Genomic DNA, 26,567 nt, shown 5'->3' on the forward strand with positions numbered 1-26,567 from the left:
GAATTCGGCCGACTGAGGACCCGCCTGACGGCAGGATAACCCATCTGTTATGACTGCAGCTGTATTAGCACTCGAACATTTATGGTCGGTACAAAACTGTACTTTTCAGGGCAGGCTCTGTGGACCATCAGTTCTGTGCACTTCCCTTTGGCTTATCTACTGCGCCCAGAGTATTCACAAAATCCTTGGCTCCAGCCATTGCATACTGCAGGCAGAGAAATATTCAAATCTACCCATATTTGGACGATTGCCTGATTCAGGAAGACAGTCAGGAATTGCTACTTCAGCACCTGGCATTTGTAAAAGGACTTCTGACTTAACTGGGATACACCATCAACTAAAAGAAATCACAACTGGTGCCCAGCCAACAAATTGTATTCCTGGGAACAAGCTTCAGCACAACTTCCCAGATGGCATTCCTCACTCCAGAAAAGCAGGTCCATTTGACAAACTGTTTCAAACTAATGGCCAAGAAAACCCAGCTATCTGCAAGGAAAATACTGCAAGCCCTAGGGTTCGTGGCCTCATGTATTCTGCTAATTCCATATGCAAGACTGCATATGAGGAAACTTCAGTGGTACTTAAAAAGTCTCTGGTGTCAACATTCTCGGGACCTGGAAACAGTGATTCCTATCATACCTTGTCTAAGGGCAGAGTTCCTTTGGTGGGCAGAAGCATGCATCCACAACAAGAGACTTCTTTCACTCAACCCTTCGCTGCCCAAACCCTGACAACAGACTCATCAGACTATGCATAGGGGGCTCACATGGCAGACAAATGCATTCAAGGCAAATGGAGCCCAGAATCCCTGCATATCATTCAAAAAGAAATGCTAGCTGTACAGAATGCTGTGACAGTCTTAGAATACCTTATCCTTCCAGGACAGCTCCTGAGAGATAGACAACACCACTGTTATGTGGCACATAAACAAGCAGGGCGGAACTCATTCTTACCCACTCTGCAGGTTAGCCATGTTTCTGTGGAGCACAGCCTAGAGCATCTAAGTGCACCTGCAAGCTCAATTCTTGCCAGGCAAGCAAAATTTACTGGCAGACAACTTAAGCAGAAATCTACTGGACCCTTACGAGTGGAAACTGGGCCCCAACTCATTCAAACTTCTAACCCAAAGGTGGGGAACACCGGAGGTGGACCTTTTTACCTCCACCCAAAACCACCAGTTGAGCAAATTTTGCACCAGGAACCCTCACAGCAGGGCCTGGAAGGTGGACGCCCTATCCTTTACATGGGAAAACCTCTCAGTTTATGCCTTTCCTTCTCTGCCCATCCTCTCAAGAGTACTGCTCAAGACTAAGGACAGGCCAAGGGCAATCCTTATTGCACCAGATTGGCCATGCCAGCACTGGTACCCACTCCTACGCAGTGTGACAGCACTGCCACCTTGGCACCTACATCACACACCTTCCTTGCTGTCTCAGCAGGAGGGACAGAGTTTGCATCCACAGCTGCAAACCCTAAACCATGCAGCCTGGCTTATTCCCTAAATGCACCACCAGCATTCCTCAGCAAACTGATGCTGGACATCATCCTTGAGGCCAAGGCCAGAAGTCCTAGTACTCAGAAATCCTATGCTGAAAAGTGGAAAAGATATTGTTCTTGAAGGCAGTCTCAAGGAAAGGACACAGCTGTGCCCACCTTACCTCAAATCCTTGATTAACTAGCAGAGCTGATCCACAGAGGCCTATCCTTATCATCCATTAAGATACATGCATCTGCCATCTCAGCTTATAATTCTGAGCTTCCTCTCTTTTCTCACCCTCTCATCAAACAGTTCCTGAGAGGAGCTAACAATTTAAGGCCCCTTAATAGAGCTCCCACCCTGACCTGGGACCTTAATTTTGTACTGGAGAAGCTCACACTTCCCTTCTTTGAACCTGCTGCTTCAGCAGAGTTAAAATTCCTGTCTTGGAAATCCTAGCTATTACTTCAGCAAGAGGAGTGTCTGAGTTACAGGCACTAATGGCGATGGAGCCATTCATTATTTTCCATGCTGACAAGTTTTCCCTCAGGACTCGCCCTTCCTTTATGCCTAAGGTGATATCCAGTGTGGCTCTAAACCAATCCATCCGTTTGCCAGCCTTTTTCCCTAATCCTCAGAGTAAAGGGGAAAGGATCCTGCACTCCTTGGACGTGCACAGACAGCCCAGGTTCTACCTTGACAGGACTAAACCTTTTAGAAAATCTGACCGGCTGATAATCAGCTTTGCTACAGGGGCAGAGGACAAGTCCATTTCAAAACAAACCATTTCCAAATGGATAGCACACTGCATCCATTTCTGCTACAAGCACCATGGAGAACCTACCCCTCTGGGGATCAGAGCTCATTCCACTAGAGCTACTTCAACCTCTACAGCATTTTCTCAGGGGAGTCCCTACCAGGGATGTCCTGGAAGCTGCAACCTGGAGTTCTGTACACACCTTCACCAAGCATTACCACTTACCTATTTTTTTCTAAATCCAGAGCTGGATTTGCTACAGCAGTCTTACAAAGCCTGATAGACAGCCCTAACACCTCTTGACTGCCTCCACCCTTCCTCAGCTTTGGGAATCAACCCGTGTGTGGTGACTGCAACAGTGAAACACGAAGAACATAGTACAGTTGTGTGTACACTTACCATAAATGTAGATGTTAGAGTGTATTCACTGTTGCAGTCCTAGTTTCCCTCCCTGCATCCCCCTGATTTTCTATATCCTGTCTACTTATCCTCTTTATGGCCATCTTTTATGGCAGGGGCATTTACTTTTTACTGGAGGTGTTCCACACCAAGTAATAGCTTCCTGTTTTGGGGGCTCCTGACATCTGAGGTAAGAAAAACTGATATAGTGGCGTCTGCTGCATGTTTTATACCCCTGACTACCTGACGTCATGGTAGAGGCGACAGCAATGAACGCAGAAATCCCAAGACACTGTTATTCGGGCCGACTGAGGGCTACCTGCAGTCAGATAACCCAAGTGTGATGACTGCAACAGTGAATGCACTCTAACATCTACGTTTATGGTAAGTGCACACAACTGTACTTTTTCTATCTGGTGTCAAAAGAAAGCTGGATCCGCTGGACAGCGATATTTACCTGATTCTGTCTTACTTGTATGAACTCTTGCAGTCAGATTTGTCCTACTGTCTAAAAGCGCACCTGTCTGCCATCTCTGCCTGTCTGCCTATGGACCCTCTGTTTGCATCCAGACTCCCAACCAAACTTTTTCACTAGGGTGTTCTGCAGCTAAGACTGCTCTGGAAACAGTCTCCTCCTCCCTGGGATCTTCATTATGTGTTAGAAAAACTCACTTTGGTGCCCTTCGAACCAGCTGACAAGGCCCCCTTAAAGTTTTGCACATGGATAACTGTACTGGTAGTAGCTTTGACCTCTGCCAGAAGAGTCTCAGAGCTTCAAGCTCTTATGGCTACATCACCTTTTCTGTTTTTTCATATGTACAGGGTCACCCTTAGGACGAACTCTTCCTTCACTCCCAAGATGCTGAATGACCTTTCCTTGAATCAGGCTGTCTACCTGCCAACCTTCTTCCCTAACCCACAGAGAGGTGGTGAGAGTGTCCTTCATTCCCTAGACGTGCACAGACAACTCGTATTTTATTTGCATAAACCCAGACTTTTTCACAAATCAGACCAACTGTTTGTCTCTTTTCACCCCAAGGCTCTGCGGAAAGCGGTGGGCAAACGGACAATTTCATCTTGGATTTCCAGGGCTATTTCCTTTTGTTACTCGCACCATGGGAAGACCTTGCTAGGCAATGTCAGGGCCCATTCCACAAGAACTATGGCCTCTTCTGGAGCCTTTTTTAAAGGCCTAGACACTAATTCCATTCTGGAAGCAGCTACCTGGTCCTCTGTACACATCTTCACCAGACACTACAAACTGGTCCATATCTGCAATGCAAGGGCAGGTTTTGCCAGGGCTATCCTGCATGGATTCCTGGAGTCCTCTTTCAGACCACCTCCCAGTCAGTAGTGAGCTTTGGTACTCGCCCACTAGTTGAATACTGCATCATTGGAATAGAAAGACATAGGAAAGTTGTGTAAAATCTTAGAAGCATAGATGTCCTCTTCCATGTTACAGTATCTCCCCCCCTCATACTCTTGCACTTGCTCTCCTCTGCTTTTGGACTAGCTATGCCCTTCAGGACTGGCTCCATCTGGGGCTTCTATCTATGTTCTGAGGGCCATAAAGGTGACGAGACACGCAGACGTCACCTTTATGGCCCACATTCCTGCCTCCATGTCAGACGCACCAAGAGGGACTGAATCTTTGAAAACTTGGCTGGACAACCTTATTGGAAGAGGGATAAACCCACTAGTTGAGTACTGCAACATGGAAGAGAACATCTGCGGTTATGGTAAGATTTTACACAACTTTCCTTTATGCTGGATAACTCTACAAGTCTGGGATCTGGTAGCCAACCACGACCTTTTCCTCAGGCCTTTTTATAGGTTCATAGGTAGGTACTAGGCTATCAGCCCAAGGGCCTACGTAAGCCTAGCCAGCAAGGTTCCATGGCTTGCACCACCCAAGAAAGTTATTTTCCTGTGCCACTGTCAAGCAAGCACGCAGAAGTGATCCCCGGGGTGTATTTCCTATTTCCCATTTCCCATCCACTCATCAAGATTTTTCTTGAAAAGTGCTAATGAAGAACTTTGCTTGACATAGATGGGTGGCTTGTTCCAGAGTATAGGAAGTCTCTGGGACAGGAATCTATCCCTCCAGTGTGTCCTGTTTATTGTGGTGACAAGGTTTAGGTCCCTAGAGTGTGTAGCTCAGAGGGATTGTGATTTCTTTAGGTGTAGCATGTCCAACAGCTCTGGGTTTGCCATAGCTTTATATGTTAGGCAGAGATCACCTTGGAGTAGGCAATATGCTATGGAGTAAAGCTGGAGTTTTTTGAGGCGGTCAGTGTAGGGCATTTGTTTGAGGCCAGTAATCCTCTTTGTGAGGTATTTCTGTGGCCTTTCCAGCTGCTGCAGATGTCTTGAGGTACATTCCTAAAGGGGCATTGTACTCTATAATGGGTCTAATGAGTGAAGGGTTTATGTGCAAGGTTACCCAGTCATTGTGGAAAGTGGTGTTGAGTAGATTGCTGCCTATGTTGTAGCTCATGGATACAGAGTTTTTACCAAAGGGGATGACACTGCACTTTTTGACATTGAGCTTGGGGCCATGGCTCTGACACCAGGCATCTGATGTTCTTCATCTCATATTGCTGCAGTCATAACCTGTGGGTAGTCCGCTGTCCTCGGTCGGCCCGAATACCAAAGTATTAGGCTGGCGTCGGTCATGGGCGCTCAGATCTGACGTCAGTGCGCCATGGTATTAAAGCGCATGACCGACGTCATATCCTCAGTCTTTTTTGCCGCATGGTCTGAAGCAGAAGCAGCATTTGCAAGTGCCGTTCGGCGTTCTGAAATTTTCAGATTCTGAGTTTCAGACCCGAAACCAAGTTGGGCTAAGTACCCGTTGGGAATATTTTTGTTTTTTCTTGCCTCAGTTAATTCCGGATGTCAGAAAAAGTGAATAATTGTATTTCTTGTGGGAAACAGATACTGCATAGGGATTACCACTCTCTTTGTATTCCTTGTTTGGGGCCTGAGCACAACGTAGTCGGGTGTCACTTTTGTGCTAGATTTAATAAGCGCACCATTAAACGTAGGTTAGATTGCGCTAGGCTTGTCTTCGGTAAGCGGTGTAATTACAATATGCCGTCTGATCCTCCGACGCCCGCTACCGCGAAGAAGCGCAAAGAAAAATCGTTAAGGTCCAAGCAGGATGAGTCGTCCGTTCCGGACGCCGGTTCTTTAGAAACTACGGTGGAATCTGTAGATCCGGCCGAGGTTTCAGCTGAGTCTCAGGGGGAGACGTTAATTTTGCAAGATGTGGCCTCTCGGGAGTCAGGTCAGGCTGAGGGGGCCTCTCAGGTTGCTGTATTCCCTTCTTTGCCTAAGGTGGATGTCCTTCAAGGATGCATCTGCAGTCTTTACAAATGTGTTGTCCTGTCGTCAGGCAGCCCTTCGGTCGGCCGGATTCCAAAGTCTGGGTCTGGCTTCGGCTGGTGTCGCACTTTACCCGACGTCATTGCGGCAGTTATTCGGGTATAAAGGCATCAGCCGACGCCATTTTCCTCAGTCTTTCTTGCCGCGTGGCGCCCGAAGCAGAAGCTGTTCGCAAGTGCCGGTCGGTCAGATCCAGAGATTACTACTACCGAATACTACTTCAAAGACTTCTATAAAGTTAAGTACCCCGTTGGGGACTCTTTCTTGCCTCAGCCGATGTCAGAGAAAGTTAATAACTGTTTATCTTGTGGGAAACAAATACCTCATAAAGATTTCCACTCCTATTGCATACATTGTTTAGGCCCAGACCACGACGTAGCAGCTTGTCTAGCCTGTGCTTTTTAACCGACGGACGCTTAGGCGTCGGTCGGACTTTGCTGAACAGATTTTCAGCTCGATTTTGCCTACATTATGCCGCCGGATCCTCCGACTACGCAAATAACCAAAAACGCAAAGAAAGGACCGACACTCGCGGTCCGCGTTTCGCCGAAACCGCGTTAAGCAAACCACGAGTGTCTCTGTTTCGCCGAAACCGAGCAAGCGGTTCTTTCTTCAGCCGATAACATGCCTTCTACCGAGGCCTCTTCTAACCTGGTAGAAACGGCTTCTGAAATCCAACCTTCTGTTGCGGTTTCACAGGATTTATCAGACACCATTCCCTTGGATATTTCAACCCCTGCACGTGGAGCTGCTAGGCCTCCTCCAGCTATGTCTATTAAGGCCTTTGCCAGGGCTAAAGCAGCCAAAGCATCAAAACCTGTGCCTGCCAAGCCCCCCTCTCACAGGCCCAGCACCAGCTCCCATATGCTTGCTTTGGCTGAGGATCTCATCTCTTTAATTCGTGGAGCCCAGCCTCATCCAGACAGGGCCTCTCTCCCTCCTCCAGAAAAGAGGCCTAGAGCAGAGCCCCCCTCAGCCAGTATCCACAGATGATTCATCTGATGACTCAGAACATACAGACCCTCCTGAGGCTTCTTATTCTCCTTACGAAGACTCTGATGCTGAGGAGTCCATCCCTTCAGCCTCTCCTCCTGAGGAATTTTCCTTTGGGGAAACCTTGCATGCTATGAGGGAACAATTTCAGTGGCAGGGCCAAGATTTCTCAGACTCTAGAAAAAGGCTTAGGACCTTTCTACATTTGCCACAGCATAGGCCTTTAGCTATACCTCCAGTTCTTTCTGTTGTTGTTGATGCATTTAATGATGCTTGCACTGCTCCTGATTCTTTACCTCCGGCTCCTGCTAAGCCCGATAGGTACTACAGGGTCCCGGACACTCATCACCACTTATATAAGGCTCCTTTGCAGATCCAGAGACTATCTCCCAGGGTCCTAAAGCTGTAGCAGCTACTTCTTCTAAAAACCCCCTCCCCTCTGAAAGGGAATCCAGGTCCTTAGAGAGATGGGGTAAAAAAGTTTACACCTCTGCTACTTTGTCAGCTAGAGCTTTGAACTGCCAATTTCATATGATTCAATATCAAGAGTTTATGCTTGACCAGTTGACTAAAAAGCTGTCCTCTGAAGAATCTTTAGATAAAAAAGTATGTTCAAGAAATGGTACATAACATACAGCAGGTTAGTAACCATTCTTTAAAATGTGGCTATGATGCACTGGAGGCTTCCTTTAGATCAGCCATGACTGGCACAGTTATCAGGAGGCATGCATGGTTGAAAGAACAGGCATTACCAGACCATGTCAAATCTAAGCTTTTGGATGCACCTATGGACAAGGTCAATTTATTTGGTTCCCCTGCACAGCAGGTACTAAAAAAGATGGAAGAGAAAGCAAAATCTGTGCAAACAGTGAAAGATTTCCTACAAGTTCAACCTCCAAGGTTTAGCAGGAACTGGCCCTCCAAGAATTGGTCCTTTCCGGACTCCTCTAAGGCACAGAGAGGCAGGAATAGGCGCTCTAGAGGCAGAAACCAATCCAGGGGTGCCTACAGGGGTCGCCAGTGGCAGGGTAACAACCAACGAGGCACGGATACAGCCACCACCACTACAACAACTCAATCACAGTGACTTGGCGGTGGCACCGCCTACCAGGGAACAACTAGAAGCACCCTTAGGTGGAAAGCTAACCTTATTTTCAAGAAACTGGCACTGCATTACAAGAGAAAAATGGATTTTGCAAACTATAGACCAAGGTTACAGGTTCCATTTCCATACTCTACCAGGAAAGAGAGGAATGCCAAACCTACCACCTACTCAAAGGACAGAAGCTCTAAAACAAATATCTCAATTATTAAGAATGAGAGCTGTGGAAAAGGTACCATCTATGGAGCAAGGAAAGGGATTTTACTCCAGACTCTTCCTGGTACCAAGAAAAGAAAACAAATGGAGGCCTATTCTAGACCTGTCCGCTTTAAACACATTCCTCATTGTTCCAAAATTCAAAATGCTGACCCTACAGCAGCTTCTTCCCATGCTGGGCAAGGAGTCTTGGCTGGTAGCTCTAGATCTCAAGGAGGCATACCTGCACATCCCCATAAGGCCAATTTGCAGAAGATACCTCAGATTTCTTGCAGGATCAGAGCATTATCAATTCTCAGCATTGCCCTTTGGCTTATCTACTGTGCCCAGAGTGTTCACGAAATGCCTGGCATCAGTAATCGCTCATTGCAGACTTCAGGGGATTCAAACCTATCCCTACCTGGACGACTGCCTGATACAAGCGGACAACAAAAACAAACTAACAGAAGACTTACAAAGAGTCATCTACCTGCTGCAAGCCCTGGGATATACAGTCAATACAAAAAAGTCAAGGCTGATTCCATCCCAAAGAATAACCTTTCTGGGTGCAGAACTGGACACATCAAAACAAATGGCATTTCTAACTGCAGAAAAGAAAGAGCAACTTCCTCTCTACTTCTTGGCATTAACAAAGCAGAACCATCTAACTGCAAGAAAAGTGCTACAAGCTCTAGGCTTCATGGCATCCTGCATAATACTGGTCCCTCATGCCAGGCTGCATATGAGAAAGCTACAGTGGTACCTAAAGAATTTGTGGTCCCAGCACAAGCACAGCCTAGAAACCAAAATTCCAATGATCCCATGCCTGAAGCAAGAGTTCCTATGGTGGGCTCAGGCCTGCCAATCAAACACAGGATTGCCCTTCTGCAAAAGTCAACCAAGACAAACCATCACGACAGATGCCTCAGACCTCGGTTGGGGGGCACACATGCTGGGCAAGTGCATTCAAGGCCTATGGACTCGAGACCAGCTGCATCTGCACATAAATCTAAAAGAAATGATGGCAGTAAAATTGGCAATCCAGGCATTCAGACCTTTTCTCCAAGAAGGCCAGTTGATGATAAGGACAGACAACACCACAGTTATGTGGTACATCAACAAACAGGGAGGCACACACTCATACCCTCTATGCCGGCTGGCACTGGACCTATGGGATGTGGCTCTGAGCTACAACATTCAGTTACAGGCAATTTATGTACCAGGGAAGGAAAACATTGTAGCAGACATATTAAGCAGAACTACAACAGATGCCCACGAAAGGATGCTGCATCCGGACATCTTCAAAACCATCACAAGAGAATGGGGATTACCACAAATAGACTTGTTTGCATCCCCATTCAATCACCAGTTGAAGAAATTCTGCACAAGGACTTACCACCCACTTGCTTGGAAGGTGGACTCACTGTCTTTCAGTTGGAAAAGCCTGACAGCATACGCATTCCCACCACTTCCTTTGATGCACAAGGTGCTTCTGAAGATCAAAGAGGAACGTCCGAGGATCATTCTGATAGCCCCAGACTGGCCAAGACAACATTGGTATCCACTGCTGAGGAGCATGTCCCGGGAACAAATATGGACACTGCCCCTGATCCCATTACTGCTAACACAGAACAACTACAACATCCTGCATCCAAACCTAAAAACTCTGCAGCTAACTGCCTGGAACATTACATAACAGCAATTAACCCAAATTTATCCCAAAGGGTTAAAGACATAATCCTGGAGGCTCGTAGACCTTCAACAAGAAAGAATTATGCAGCAAAATGGAAAAGATATCTCATCTGGAGTACTGCAAAGGGGCAAGATGTGACACTGGTGAACATAGCCAACATCCTGGAGTACTTGGCGGAGCTCTTCCATACAGGCCTGTCCTATTCTTCCATCAAGATACATGCATCAGCTATTTCAGCAGAATACAGCTTGGATCCTCCTGTCTTCTCGCATCCTCTGCTCAGACAGTTTCTGAGAGGAATTAAAAATGTAAAACCTTCCAGGAAACCTCCATTGCCAGCATGGGACTTGAACTTTGTGCTTGAAAAACTGACTCTTCCTCCTTTCGAACCAGCAGCAACAGCAGAATTACAATACTTATCCTGGAACACTGCTTTCCTGCTGGCAATAACTTCAGCAAGAAGGGTCTCTGAACTACAGGCACATTAATGGCAGTGCAACCCTTCCTGATCTTCCATCAAGATAGTGTCTCCATGAGAACAAATCCTACATTTATGCCTAAGGTGGTATCCAGAGTCTCTTTAAATCAGGCTATCCACCTTCCTACATTCTTCCCCAACCCACAGAACAGGGGAGAAAGGCTCTTGCATACCTTGGATGTACACAGACAATTACGCTACTACCTGGCCAGGACAAAAAACAATAGAAAAACTGACCAGCTTCTGGTAGCATATGCAACAGGAAAGGAAGGAAAACAATTTCTAAACAGACAATCTCCAAATGGATAGGAAATTGCATTAGATTTTGTTACTCCTACCATGGAAAGAAAACTCCAGAGAACATCAGGCCTCACTCCACAAGGGCTACAGCCACTACCACAGCTTTCTTACGAGGAGTGGCTACCAAGGACATTATAGAGGCTGCTACTTGGACCTCCGTGCATACATTTGCCAAGCATTATAACTTACCTCTATACTCTAGATCCCGTGCTGGTTTTGCCGCTGCTGTTTTGCAAGGGATCCTAACTACACCACAATCTCTTCTCATTTCCTCCTCCCCTAGTTTAGCTATGGTATTCTACCCATTTGTAAAGACTGCAGATGCATCCTTGAAGGACATAGTACAGTTTTGTACCTAGCGTAAATGTAGATGTCCGAGAGGAATGCATCTGCAGTCAGGATTACCCACCCTCCTTCCCCTCTGAGGTACTCCTAGGGTATTTGCCAATCTTCAGCTAGCTTGGGGGGGGATCTATTATGGTGTATTTGTTTGTATATATGTACATACATGCTTATTTTGTGTGTTTGCTCTCTACTATTTGGAAACTTTGGCATTTATCCAAATTTAGCCATCCAAGAGGGCACCTGGCATCTGGGGCAAGAAACACTGAGGAAAATGGCGTCGGCTGATGCCTTTATACCCGAATAACTGCCGCAATGACGTCGGGTGAAGTGCGACACCAGCCGAAGCCAGACCCAGACTTTGGAATCCGGCCGACCGATGGGCTGCCTGACGACAGGACAACCCATTTGTAAAGACTGCAGATGCATTCCTCTCGGACATCTACATTTATGGTAGGTACAAAACTGTACTTTAGGCCTTCTCCTTCTGTCTCTAAGGTACCTTCCAAAGGCAGGCCTGGTTTGCCTTCCACAGGTGTCAGTCCTAGTTCTGCAGGTTCTGTGCCTAAAAAACACATGCTTAAAATGGCAGAAGATTTAATTTCCTTAATCAGGGGTTCTATGCCCCCTCCTGATAAGAGGCCTAGGGTGGAGCCAGAGGTGGAAAGTTTGGAGCAGGCTTCAGATTACTCAGAGTCTTCGGCTGAAGACATTCAGGATTTTCCTCCTTATTCTGATTCAGACGCAGAGGATTCCAGTCCTTCTGCTTCTCCTCCAGAGGATTTTTCTTTTTCAGAAACCCTGCATTCTATGAGGGAGCATTTTAAATGGGAAGGTCAGGATTTCTCAGATTCCCGAAAGAGGCTTAGGGAATTTTTGTTTTTACCACATTGGCCCTTGGCTATACCTCCTGTTTTGGATGTTGTTCAAGACGTTTTCTCTGAGGCTTCCCTTAATCCAGACTCTTTGCCTCCTGCGCCAGTTTAACCAGATAGGTATTACAGAGTGCCTGAGGCTCATAAATATCTGTATAAGAGCCCAAGGGCTGACCCAGAAACTATTAGCCAGGGACCTAAAGGTGTCAGGGCTTCTGTTGTAAAGAATCCAGTTCCTATGGATAAAGATTCTAGAGCTTTGGATAGGTGGGGTAAGAAAGTGTATACCTCTTCCACTTTAGCAATGAGGGCTTTGAATTGCCAGTTTCATATGTTGAAGTACCAGAATTTTCTCCTTACTCAGTTAAAATCTAAGGTGGATGCTTTGGCAGAGGGCATAGAGTGTAAGGAATTACAGGATTTGGTTCATGCCTCTGATCAGGTGGGTAAGCATTCTTTGCAGTGTGGTTTCGATGCTTTACAGGCTTCTTCCAGGGTGGCTGCCACTGGTTCAGTTATTCGATGGCACGCCTGGCTTAAGGATCAGAATTTGTCAGAGCATGTTAAAGCTAGAATTTTGGATGCTCCTTTGCAGTCTGAAGTTTTGTTTGGTTCTCCTGTGGAGTCTGTCTTAAAGAAATTGGAAGACAAGGCTAAGTCTATGCAGACTGTTAAAGATTTTTTGCAGGTGCAGCCCCCTAAGTTTAGCAGGAATTGGCCTACTAAGGGATGGGCTTACCCTTCTTCTGATTTACAGTCTAGGGGCAGATCTAGACGTGGTAGGGGCAGAGCTCAGGGTTCTTTCAGGCCTAGAACGTGGAGTTCCCCTGCACAATCTACAGGTGAGGGCAGGGGCCAGTCCTTTCGTAAACAGGCCCAATGACCTGCATCTTCAGCTGCCAGATCCTTCCTGTCTGGCAGCTCCTTTGGGAGGAAAGTTGGCACTCTTCAAGCAAAACTGGCTTTTAGTCACCCAGGACAAATGGGTGTTGGATATTATAGACCGAGGCTACAAGTTTTATTTCCACACATTGCCTCCTTTCAAAGGCATGCCAGACGTTCCTCCTCAGCAAAGGGGTAGAGGCTCACAAACAGATTTCTTTACTTCTTCAAATGGGGGCTATACAGCAGGTCCCTCTGTCAGAAGTGGGCCTAGGATTTTATTCTCGCCTGTTTCTTGTACCAAAGAAAGAAAACACTTGGAGGCCGATTTTGGATTTATCTATCCTCAACACATACCTGGACATTCCAAAATTCAAAATGTTGACATTGCAACAACTTCTGCCTCTGTTGGGCAAAGATCACTGGATGGTAACTCTGGATCTCAAAGAGGCTTATCTTCATGTTCCTGTCAGGCTCAGTTGCAGGAGATTCCTGCGTTTTCGGGCTGGGACTTTACATTATCAGTTCTCTGCATTGCCCTTTGGCTTATCTACTGCGCCCAGGGTGTTCACAAAGGTTCTGGCTCCGGTGATAGCCTTCTTAAGGTTGAGGAATACAAATTTATCCTTATTTGGACGATTGCCTGATTCTTGCTCAAGACAAGCGCAAGCTTCTTCACCATCTACAGTATGTTATGGCAGTGTTAAGGTGCCTAGGGTATTCTGTGAACGAAACAAAGTCCAGTCTAGTACCCTCTCAGGAAATGTGCTTTCTGGGTGTGAGACTGAATACAGCTTCCCAGATGGCCTTTTTGACCCCGGACAAGCAAAGGAACCTTACACTTTACTTCCATCAATTGTCTCTACGGTCCAGGCTGACTGCAAGGGCAGTCCTTCAAGCCTTGGGGTTCATGGCATCTTGTATTCTGGTGCTTCCCAATGCCAAACTGCATATGAGGAAGCTACAATGGTATCTCAAAAATGTATGGGACTTAACACTGCCACGATCTGGACACTGTCATTCAAATAATACCTTGCATTCAAAAGGAATTTTTGTGGTGGGCTCAGGAATGTCACCTAAACAAGGGACTCTCTGTGACCCGACCAGAGGCGAGTCAGATCTTAACGACAGATGCCTCGGACAAGGCTTGGGGAGCACACCTCAATGGAAAATGGGTTCAAGACACGTGGCCTGCCAGACTTAAACATTTACATATCAACTTGAAGGAGATGTTAGCAGTCCAATTTGCATTGATGGCTTTCAAGGATTTACTTCACCCGGGGCAAGTGTTGATTCAAACAGACAACACAACTGTCATGTGGTACATCAACAAGCAAGGGGGAACCCATTCGTACCCTCTTTGCAGGCAAGCTATGATTTTGTGGGAGACTGCTCTCAGTTTGCACCTCACTCTTCAGGCAAGGTTTCTGCCAGGAGCACAGAACTCCTTAGCAGATGTTTTGAGCAGACAGATAGTGGATCCCCACGAGTGGAAGTTGGATCCTCATGTATTTCGACAGTTGACAGTGATATGGGGGACTCCAGACATAGATCTGTTCGCTTCTCCACTAAATTTCCAGTTGCCAAAGTTTTGCACAAAGATGTTTCATCCCACAGCTTGGAAAGTGGATGCTCTATCATTCAGTTGGAGCAATCTTCACGTCTATGCCTTTCCTCCTCTGCTCTCCTTCCCAAGGTACTCTTGAAGGTCAGACAAGACAAGCCCTCCATGATTCTAATAGCTCCAGATTGCCTTCGACAGCACTGGTATCCTCTGCTGAGGAGTTTAGTACGGGAGCCTCCTTGGCCTTTGCCTTCAATTCCACACCTTTTGTCTCAGGAGGGCAATCATTTCCTCAATGTCAGGATTCAGTCCCTGCATCTAACAGCCTGGCATATTCTGTTCTAGAACCTGGAGGGTCGCAGCTTCCTCAACAAGTTTTGAATGTTATTTTGGAGGCCAGAAGGCCTAGTACAAGGAAAGTTTATGCTGATAAATGGAGGAGATTTTTTATTTGGAGCAAAGCAAAAAGCTTTGATGTTTCCAGGCCTGATTTGAGTGTTTCTCTTCAGTATCTTACAGAATTATTAGACAAGGGTTTGTCTTTCTCCTATGTAAAAGTTCATGCTGCAGCCATTTCTGCTCACTATGACTGTGACCCACCATTATTCTCTCATCCTTTGTTTAAGCAATTCCTTAGAGGGGCAAAGAACATAAGACCCCCGCGTAGAGCTCCTACTCCTTCCTGGGATCTCAATTTTGTGTTGGAAAAACTTACTTTACCTCCTTTTGAACCTGCAGCTACGTCTGAGTTAAAGTTTTTGTCTTGGAAGACTGCTTTTTTGTTGGCCATTACGTCTGCTAGAAGGGTTTCTGAATTACAGGCTCTAATGGCAGTTGAACCCTTCCTAATTTTTCATAAGGATAGGGTATCTCTGCGTACTAACCCTACTTTTATGCCTAAAGTGGTTTCAAATGTGGCCTTGAACCAATCTATTCATTTGCCTACTTTTTATGCAGATCCCCAAAATAAAGGGGAGGAAATTTTGCACACTTTGGATATTCACAGGCAGTTGCGTTATTATTTGAGCAAGACTAAAGGGTTCAGACAGTCTTAACAGTTGTTTGTTTCTTTTGCTTTGGGCTCTCAGGGGAAACCTGTTTCAAAACAAACTATTTCTAAGTGGATTGGCCATTGTATTGCTTTTTGTTATTCTCATCATGGTAAGGAGATTCCGGCTGGAATCAGACCTCATTCCACTAGGGCTACTGCCACTTCTACTGCTTTTTTAAGGGGGGTAGCTACTAAAGATATTTTGGAAGCAGCTACTTGGAGTTCAGTGCACACTTTTTCTAAACATTACCATCTTCCTCTTTATTCCAAATCTAGGGCTGGATTTGCCACTGCAGTCTTACAGGGCATTTTGGCAGCTCCCAATGCTTTATGATTTTGCCAGCCTCCCTTTACCTTTGCTTTGGGATTCTACCCACAGGTTATGACTGCAGCAATGTGAGGTGAAGAACATAGTACAGTTTTGTACCTACCATAAATGTAGATGTTCAAGATCCACATTGCTGCAGTCCAATTCCTCCCTCCTTCCCCTCTGTAGTTTGGAGTGGTTGTTTGGTTTGGGTTGTAGATGTTATTTGTACATGGCTTTTGGAGGTTTTTCTATTTTTGGCTGTGGCCTTTCTTTTTAGGGCCTTCTGACATCTGGGGCAAGAAAAGACTGAGGATATGACGTCGGTCATGCGCTTTAATACCATGGCGCACTGACGTCAGATCTGAGCGCCCATGACCGACGCCAGCCTAATACTTTGGTATTCGGGCCGACCGAGGACAGCGGACTACCCACAGGTTGACTGCAGCAATGTGGATCTTCGAACATCTACATTTATGGTAGGTACAAAACTGTACTTTTTATTGAGGCCCTTCTGTGGGATGTCCTCATCATTTGGGGACTTGACTGTGGCTCCTAGTTTGCAGTCATCTGCGAACTTCTTGCATCCCCTCTCAGGAAAACAAACGCTCAACAGCACAAACCTCTCTGCAACATGAATGGATGTTGCACAGGGATACCTTCCTAGATATTGTCCACCAGTGGGGCACACCGCAAGTGGATCTGTTTGCCCCCCCCCCAAGAACAGACAACTACACACATTATGCACCAGGGATTACACCCCCCTAGCCTTGACGGTGAATGCCTTCAACTTTCCCTGGAATGAAATGATGTCATATTCCTATGTTGCAGTATTCTTGTGGGATTTTCCACCTCAGGCGACCCATTCGTCGGCTCCTATACAAAAGCTTCAGCTTGGATGTTGCGGCTTTGTGGAACGTCACACAGGCCATAAACCCAGGGTCCTTAAATGTGACGTCTGCACGCACGGACCTCAGAACTTTTCAGCCGCAAATGACTGCATTGTGTGCTTCGTTCCTTCAACACAAATGTCTACAGTGCTAAGTATTCTGGGGTTTTTTCTTCTATTATCTTGCTAAAGCTTGGTTTGTTGTAACTAGCCATAGCCAATGTCAGCAAAAAAGGGTAAATGCCAATGCGGGTGCCAGATTCCACATAGACAAGCATGATTGCTGCGTTTTTTGCTTAGGCCCTGAGCATGACCACAACGCTTGCTCCATTTGCCAGTCATTTGTAGCTAAGACCCTGCGCAGCCATCTGGCCACTCGTAATCTTTATTTGGAGAACCAGCGGCTTAAATATTTAGCCCTTAGGATGGATCCCGACTCGGACATCAAAAGAACTTCCGCCTAAGAAGGCCAAGTTTCCTAGGCCCTCTTCCTCTGCTGCTCTGCTACCAGACACTTCGCCGCCATCCGATTTAGGAGTTAGGCGCTCAGAAGAACCATCGACTTCAGCGGTGACTTTTGTGGAAGCAGTTTTGTAGCAGACAACCGGCACTTCCCCAGAGCGACCCCTATACCCTGACTACAATCGAGGGGGGAACCAGACTTAGCAGAGTCTCTGATCGGGATCCCTCCTCTGAAAGCTACTACTGTTAGATTGGCATCCTACTCCAGGCCTACGCCTAAATCCACACCATCCAAATTGAAACAAAAGACCAAACATTTGACCATTACTAAAAGAAGGCCTATGTGATTGGCAGTCCTTCACTTCCTCCTTAATGCAGGCCTTTATGGCCCTTAGGCCTTCATCCTCATGTCCTTCTACTCTGCCACTGCTAAGCCCCAGACCTGCTTCTGCTTCTTCTCCCCCCCCCCCCACCTCTCAGGACAGGGAAGAAGAGCAAGGCAGTTATTACTCCTACAATGAGGAATCTCTTGCACATCCCAAATTGCTTCTCCTCAGGAGTACTACTTCCCTAGGTGAAAAATTTATTGAGGTAGACTCCTGCCCAACATATTACCTTTGGTGAAACTATCACCAACAATGAAAGAATATTTCAAATGGGACACCTCTCAAATGTCTGAAACCCAGAAAAGGTACTTTGAACAGTTACAGGTAGAATCCCCCTCACCTTCTGCTATCCCACCTGTCATCCCTGCATACTTGGATGCTTTTACTTCTGCATCTAAGACATCAGACTCTCAGCCTCCTGCCCCTAAATTCCCAGACTGCTTCTACAAGGTGCCTGATGACTAAAACTTCCTAGTCAACCCCCCGTCCCCCAGCTGTGATTGCCACATATCCGTGTAAACAGTCCAGACTCTTTCCATCTGCCTCACTCTTACCCACTGGTAGAAAGCAAATCTATGGATAGAATTAAGAAGGTCTATACCTCTTCCACATTGGCTTTTTGAATCATCAACTGTCAGACTCGTATGACAAAATATGCTTTGGACCTGGTCTCTCAAACTGCCTCTTTGCTAGCCAGTACTCCTGATTGCCGCACTAAAGCTGACATCTCTTCTAAACTTTCTCTGGCTGCCCAAGTAGCCAGACAATCAGATGCAGCTATGATGCTACAGAAGCTTCTTCTCACACTGCAGCATCTGCCTCTGTTGTCAGGAGATATTCCTGGCTTAGACTTCAACACTTGGAGGACTTTGTTTAAGATCTTGGATGCCCCCCTGGACCCCAATTTCCTCTTTGGAAAACAATCTGCAGATCTGCTCAAAAACCTGCAAGAAAAGAGTAAGGAATTAGAAGACATCAAACATTTATTGGTGTCCCCCATCCCCATATACTGCAGGAGCTGCCTGACCAAGGCCACATTTGTCAGACGTAACCCAGCCCCTGCTGGATCTGCCTCTTCCAGACCTAGAAGAGGTACTTCCAGGACAGCTGCCCCTCATCCTCCCCCTAGGCAACCCTTTCAAAATAAAGGAGGCCCCAACAATGCGTGACTGCCTTGCCCCCCCCACCCCCACCCTTTCTACCAGTCTGTCTCACTGCCTGCCCTTTTGGAAAACTATCACCACAGACAGATGGGTCTTTGCCATCATCCAAAAAGGAAACTTCCACTCCTGGAAAGAAAGGCCACCCCTAAGAGGCATTCCCTTTCCCCCCAGAAGTCAGACACGTCTTTTGCCGCAAGTCCTGACAGACCACCTGAACTTGGGTACCATAGAACCTGTTCCCTCAGGACAGGAAGTAAAAGGCTTCTACTCTCATATGTTTCTGGTCCCCAAAAAGGACGGACCATGGAGACCTATTATAGACCTTTCCTTCTTAAATCTATTCTTAAAGGTGCCCACTTCAAAATGCTCTCTCTCCCAAGCCTCCTTCCTCTCGTACCTTCCAAGGCTTTCATGGCCACACTGGACCTAAAAGAAGGTTACTTGCACATTCCCATGCTACCCTCTCACAGAAAATGTTTACGTTTCTCTGGACTGTCCTCTCACTTCCAATTTACAACCTTGCCCTTTGGCCTGTCCACTGCCCCAGAGTGTTCACAAAATGCCTGGCCCCTGCCATTGCCCATTGCAGAACACAGGTAATTCAGACCTACCTAGACATCCTGATCCTGGCAGACTGCAAAGAAACCCTTTCTGCCCATCTACTATACACATGTCCCTTCTACAAAATCCTGGGTTCACCCTCAACCTCCTAAAGTCCTCCTTGACCCAAGAGCAAGACAAGATATTTCTGGGTTGCAGAATCAGGACAGACCTAATGAAAGCTTTTCTATCCCAAGACAGTCAGTTCCCTAATCTCCCATTTCAAAGTCCTGCTGCAGACCCATGTAATCACTGAAAGGCAATTCCTAAGGACCATGGGCCTAATGGCAACCACCATCCCCATGCTTCCTCTAGCCAGATTTGCTTATGCGAAAGCTACATTGGTATCTAAAAAAAATTTGGTCCCAACACCAGCATCTCCTGGAACAAGAAAGCACACTCTTACCCTGCCTAAAGGGTGAGGTCTGCTGGTGGATTCAACAAGTCCAGCTCAATCCCGGCCTTCCCCTTCAGCCCACACTTCCAACTCAGGTAATGCATGCAGATGCATCAGACTCAGGATCGGGAGCCACCTTGGCATCCTGCAGGGTTCAACCAACATGGCACCATTCACTAAAGGCCAAACACATCAATGTGAGAGAAATGACAGCAGTTCTCCTGGCTCTGGAAACCTTCAGCCCTCTGCTTCTACCAGGTTTTCTCCTAATAGTTGCAGTCACCACACTTATGGGGTACCTCACCAAACAGGGAGGGACAAGAGCGTACCTCCTGTGCAGACTAGCTTTGCTGATTTGGGAGCTAGCCTCTCGCAACTTGTCCCTGCAGGCTTCCTACATCCCCTCACAGGACAACAAACAGGCAGATTTTCTGAGCAGGACATCCTCCCCACAACACGAATGGATGCTGGGCAGGACAGTCTTCCTGGATGTAGTCCACCGGTTGGGCACTCCTCAAATAGACCTGTTTGCCTCCCCCCAGAACAGACAACTGAAGACCACCTGCACCAAGACCTACTTCCCTCCAGCTTGGAGAGTAGACGCTTAAAACATTTCTTGGAAGGGGAAGTTTCTATATGCCTTTCCCCCTTCCCACTGATTCAAAAAGTCGTCCTGAAAATCAGGAGAGACGAACCAAAAATGTTGTTGGTGACTCCCTACTGGCCAAGGCAGCACTGGTTCCCCCGTAGTTCTTAATCTAGCCAAGGGTAGTCACCACAAATTACCCCACAATGTGGACCTTCTGGCACAACAAAAGCGAACTCTCATCCACCCGCACTTGCAGATGCTGTTACTGACAGTGTGGGTGATAAACTTTTAATTCCCTTCAGGCACCACTGCTCAGAGGATGTGCTTTCAGTCCTGAGGGTGGCCAGGAAAGCTACTACAAAAAATCATACCTAGCTAAGTGGGAAAGATTCTCAAAATGGTAGCTGGACAAGGGTAGGGACCCATGCATTGCAGTGCCCCCTCCCTCCCCAGTTCTAGCTTGCATGTGTCAACTTGCAAAAGGTGGACTATCATACTCTTCAGTTGAAGTTCACTTTTCCACAATCTCAGCCTACCTACCTCTAGAACCACCCTTGCTAGCCAGGCTCGATGTTGAGCTTTTTTTAAAAGGGGTCCTACACATAAGGCCTCCAAGAAAGACCTTCCCACCACCTTGAGACCTGAACTTCATTCTGGAAAAGCTAACCCAGGACTCATTTGAGCCTGCAGGGCCAGCTACCCTTCAGATGTGTACATAGAAAACAATTCTGCTAGTGGCCATAACTTCAGCCAGAAGGGTGTCAGAACTGCAGGCCTTAATGACCTTCCCCCCCTTACACTACTTTCCACAAGGACAGAGTAACACTAAGAATTATCTTCTCCTCCATGCCTAAGGTGGTCAACAATTTGTCATTAAACCAGTCTATTCACCTGCCCACTTTCTACCCCTCTCACACCAAGTATGGGGAAAGGATACTTCACTCCCAGGATGTACACAGACAGTTGAGATTTTACCTGGACAAAACAAAATCAATTAGGAAATCAACTCAGCTGTGTTTCATACCTCCCCAGGGCCATGGGCAAGGCAGTCTCCGAACAAACCATTGCCTGTTGGGTCAGAAAGGCCATTTGCTTCTGTTACTCTCACCATGGCAAACAGCTCCCACTAGGAGTAAAAGCTCACTCCACCAGAGCAATGACAGCCTTAAAAGCCTTCCTCAAAGGCCTGGACACTGCTTCCATTATGAAGCAGCCACATGGTCCACCATGCACACTTTCACCAAACACTGCAAACTAGACAGTGTCTCCAGAGCACGAGCAGGATTTGCCAGGGCAATCCTACAGGGATTCCTAGAATCAGCCACCTTTTCTGCTGCTCTTCCTTCCAGCTAAGTTGTGGTACTCTTCCACAACAAGAGTACTGCAATATAGGAATAGATGGACATAGAATAGTTGTGTAAAATCTTACCATAACCACAGATGTCTTTCTCTTCCATGTTGCAGTATTCCTTCCCTCCCACCAAAACCCACTTGTTTTCTTTTACCCATTACAGCATACCGTTAGCCTCCTGGTGCCCTATACTCTACACTGGGTGCCTATGAAAACTACATAAGGGCCCTGTGGCCCTATACCTGACATCACTGGCATCCACTCCTGCTGGGCCTTATACTCCTCCTGCTGGGCTTTCAAGTTCTGTGCATGCTGACGTCACATTTAAGGACCCTGGTTTATGGCCCTATGTGTGACGCCCCACCCAGCTGCAACAGCCAAGCTGAAGCTTTTGTATAGGAGCCGACATGTGGGTCGCCTGAGGTGGAAAATTCCACAACAAAAGAACTGCAACATGGAAGAGAAGGACATCTATGGTTATGGTAAGATTGTACACAACTATTCTTTCTTGTATGCTTTCTCTCCCTTCCTTCTAATACAAAAAGTCCTTCTGAAAGTCAAGAAGGAACAACCAAAAATCTTGCTGGTGACCCCCCCCCCCCAATTGCCAAGACAACACTGGTTCCCCCTTCACTCCCTAGCCAAGGGCAGTCGCAAGTTACCCCACAGGGTGGACCTACAAACGCAACAAAAAGGAACTCTTTCACCAGGTTGGACCTACAAATGAATTAAAAAGGAACTCATTCACTCTCAGCTGTCTCTGCTGCACCTAACTCTATGGGTGATCAACTTCTGATCCTTTCAGACAACATTACTCAGAGCACGTGCTCTGTCTTGAGGGAGGCCAGGAAACCAACTACTAGGAAAAACTATTTGTGTAAATTGCAGAGATTCTCAAAATGGTGTTCCCTTAAGGGCAGGGACCCTTTTCAGTTGGATCCCTCATTTGTCCTTAATGCGAGCTCATTAAGGAAGGACTAGCATATTCTTCAGTGAAAGGCCACCTTTCTGCCATTTCAGCCTGCTTTCCTTTACAGCCACCACTGCTTTCCAGACTGGACGTTAAACTTTTCCTGAGAGGGTTCTTGCATATTAGACCACCAGTATAACCCATTCCTCTTCCCTGGGACCTCTGTTTCGTGTTGGAAAAACAGACCTTGCCTCCCTCTGAGCCAGCCAGCACAACTTCCGTACAAATGTGCACATGGAAAACCATTCTTTTAGTGGCCATTGCCTCTGCTAGAAGAGTTTCTGAACTACAGGCCCTCATGGCCTGTCCTTACACCACTTTCCACAATGACTGGGTAACCTTGCACATAAACCCTTCTTTCATGCCCAGAATGGTGAATGAACTATCCTTAAATCAGTCCATTCACTTACCTGCCTTCTTCCCCTTTCCAACCAGTTCCACAGAGAGGATCCTTCATTCCCTAGATGTGCACAGACAACTGAGATTCTACTTAGACAAAACTAAGTCCTTCAGAAAATCTGACCAGTCATCTCCTTCCACCCCAGGGTTCTGGGTAAGGCAGTCTCCAAACAAACCATTTCCTCTTGGTCAGGAAATCCATTTTCTTCTGCTACTCTTATCATGGCAAACAATTGCCTCAAGGAGTTACGGCTCATTCCAGTAGAGGTATGGGTACCCCCAAGGCCTGCCTTAGAGGGCTTGTCACAGCCTCCATAATGGAAGCAGCTAACTGGTCTACAGTTCACACTTTCTTAAAGCACTACAAGCTAGACCAGGTCTCCATGGCAGGATTTGCCAGGGCAATCCTGCAGGAATTCTTGGAATCCTCTGCCCCCTCCCTTCACTCCTTATAACTGTGGCACTCTCCCACACTATGAATACTGCAACACAGGAATAGAAGGACATAGAATAGTTGTGTAAAATCCTACCATAACCATAAATGTTCTTCTCTTCCATGTTGCAGTATTCCTTCCCATCCTCCATACCCCCTTTTTCTATCTTTACTGGATGATTGGTCTTTGACCTCTTTATCCACTCCTTACAGGCTAATCTGTACAGCCCTTCAGGGACATTTGCTCCTTAGCCTCAGCTTGTTCTTTTCTATACCTTATCCTGGGCTTCAACATCTGCATGCAGACGTCACATTTATGGTCCCTGGTTTATGGCCCTGCGTGTGACGTCCCACACACCTACAGCAGCCAGGCTTAAGCTTTAAGCTTTTGTATAGGAGCCGACCTTTTTTTTTTTTTTTTTTTTTTTTTTTTTATCCATAATCGAAGCTTTGTAACTTCGAACATAATGGTTTGAAAATTACGTGTTCGAAGTTATAAGACTTCGACTATGTGATATAGACCCGGAGATAACTGCCATGTCATTGCGGGTGGAGGTTGTGTGTGCTTCATTTTCCTTTCACTTTTCACTAACCCCCCCAATGCTTGTACATTTTTACGTTAGAAAATGAATGGTAGGTACTTCATGGCTTTAAGGATCTGTGCATTTTTGTTGTATTTGTGTAGAAAATTAAATTTGCAGATAGCATAAAGTAAACCTGCAGTATTCTTTAAGTGCAAGTTGCTGTCATAGAAGTGTGGGCTGTTTTTTTTAATAACCTTTTTTTTTTTTAAACAGGGACAAGATGACAAAAAAGTACCAGTAAAGGAAAGGTAGGTCATGCATGCTTTTAGACATTTTGCTTATGTTGCTAAGCGTCTTAAGTTTTCTTTTGTCATTAGTCTGTTCTAAAGTAACAGCTGACATTTTTATAGCACTTTCCTGTACTAGAGAGCAGTATTTGGTTAATCTAAGAGCAGATACTTGTTCATTAAGAGAATGTCATTGGATGGGAAGAACCTTGCTCTACTGCGAGTGTTCTCAGAACATCTTTAAGGCATCCTGACTTGTAATTCAGTGCTGTAGTATAGTCTTCCCACTTGTAGAGATTGCCTTTATGTGAGTACTTATAAATTTTCTCCTCTTCAGAATGGCTGTATAGAGTTTTCTTGATTACCTTTCATTTTCCCTCTTTATTTATTTATTGACATTTGTTAACCAGGTTTGTCCAACTGGGCTTGTGGCCCATTTTCAGTGGAGACCCGAGGAGAAAAGCTCCAGTAATATTTTAAAAGTGCAATTTTAAACAATATTGATATAATAGCAGTTATAGCAAAACGATTCACATGTTTTGGGTTAAATGCATAAAGTTAAAGTTGCATTAAAAAGAAGCTGAGTAACAATTTTACATTGATATAGTTCAGTAGGTCAACAATAAACATTTTTTGTTTGTATAAAATTGTGCAAATGCATAGTAGACACATTGGAGAGGGAGGTGTAATGAGGTACTAAGATTGGTCCTTTTGAGGGTACATAAAGGGAAGGGAAGACTAGGTAGGGTCATGGCAAGGGCAGGTTCTGGAATTGAAAAAATAAGCTTTTTGTTCATTTTTAAAGTGTGAGGTGTGGGAGATTGAACATAAGTCAAGGGGAAGTTTGTTCCAAGCATGGGCAAGGGAGTGTTTGTAGAGTAGTTTGCCTACTGACCTTTTTGGGTGGCAGATATCAAGTAATTGTTGGTTAGAAGTACGGAGTACTCTGCTGTTGAGGATCAGGCATGATGCATTCTGTGATTCTTCAGTTGTTAGCTTTTGGAAATTCTTAGAGATTGTCTTTCACCATGTTTGGTGATGGAATCTTGTAAATCTTCGACTTTTCTTGTGTTTTTTCCCCTCAACTGCAGCTGTAAACTTTGCCAGTAGGACAAGTCCAAGAAGTATATGGTATGTCATAGACTAAGCCTTTGTACAAGATGTACTGCAACATTGCCTGTGATGAACAAAGTTTTGGGACTTCCTACTATGCAGAAGCCCACAGCATCCCAAATGATAGTGTCTTTTACCATTCCCCTGCCAGTGGACAAACTTTGCTGTCTGACATCTGGACGTTAATCAGCTTGAATTAGCAGAGTATTCAGAAAAGGACCCCCTTCCTTATCTTAGGAGTATTTGTTTGTTTGATTTACTAATTATTTAGTTTACATTTGTTGACCAGGATAGTCCGACTGGGCACATGTCTGTTTTCAGCTTAAGCCCGGGGAGAAAAGCTCCTACATACAATATGAAAACAGTTTAAACATCATAATTAGATGTTTAAAGATGGTTGTTATACAGTCATTAGTATGAGGCCTGAGAAAACATCTTAAGAATTTACTAAATTACATTCTACAAGAACTACAAGACATTCATACAGATAAAGTTTATATAGTCTATTTACACAGCATAGGGTCTAAACATTGATAGCAGATGAGATTTTGAGATGAAATGGTGGAAGAAAGAACTGTAGATTCTATAGAAACAGCTCTGGCTAGATAGAGTAGGCCTTTCCTAATAGAGGTTAGATACGGAGTTACTTGGGAAGGTGATAAAAGTGATACATTACCAGTGTACACTGAGGTGGTCTCTCATAATTTTCTTGAAGGAAGGTAGAGAGTTAGATGATGATGGTAGGAAGAGAGTTCCAAATCTAGCAATATAGTCGGAATAGAGTGAGTCACCTTCCGAGTTATTAGATTTGTTGACTTTGACTTGGAATTTGACATTAGAGCGGAGATTTTTTGAATTGCATTGAGCAGGTTTGTGAGCGCTGGTATTTTGTCTGGGTTATGAAGGAGTTTATGGGCAAGTATTAGTTGATTATAAGTAGGTGGGAGAATTCTAGCCATCCTAGAGACTTTGGTAGTTTAAAAGAAAAAAAAAGTTAACTGTTTTTTGTGCAGAGAATGATCTTTCACAAAGATTTCCACTCCTGTTTGTTCTGTTAGGGCCGTGGCACGAAATACCTAACTGCATAGAGGATTATGAATGTGCCACTGATAACTGCCTTTTATGTCCCGGTCCCCTCCCCCACACTACTACAGAGGTGTTAAAACTGTCACTGCACTGAGAGACCCTTGCAGAATCAATTC

At 45.7% G+C, this 26,567-nt stretch overlaps 1 protein-coding gene across 2 annotated transcripts in view; it reads left to right on the forward strand.

Moving 5' to 3' along the window:
• Positions 1-26,567, forward strand: part of LOC122810428 (zinc finger protein 638-like) — a 996,881-nt gene that overhangs the window by 476,380 nt on the left and 493,934 nt on the right. For both annotated transcript variants that reach the window (XM_044082041.1, XM_044082042.1), the window contains one exon: positions 24,239-24,273. In XM_044082041.1, coding sequence (XP_043937976.1) covers positions 24,239-24,273 — 35 coding nt within the window. The remainder of the gene's footprint in view (positions 1-24,238; positions 24,274-26,567) is intronic.

This window comes from Protopterus annectens, chromosome 8.part1 (genome assembly GCF_019279795.1).
Source record: "Protopterus annectens isolate FY-2018-M chromosome 8.part1, PAN1.0, whole genome shotgun sequence".
In the NCBI taxonomy this organism is placed as follows: Eukaryota; Metazoa; Chordata; order Ceratodontiformes; family Protopteridae; genus Protopterus; species Protopterus annectens.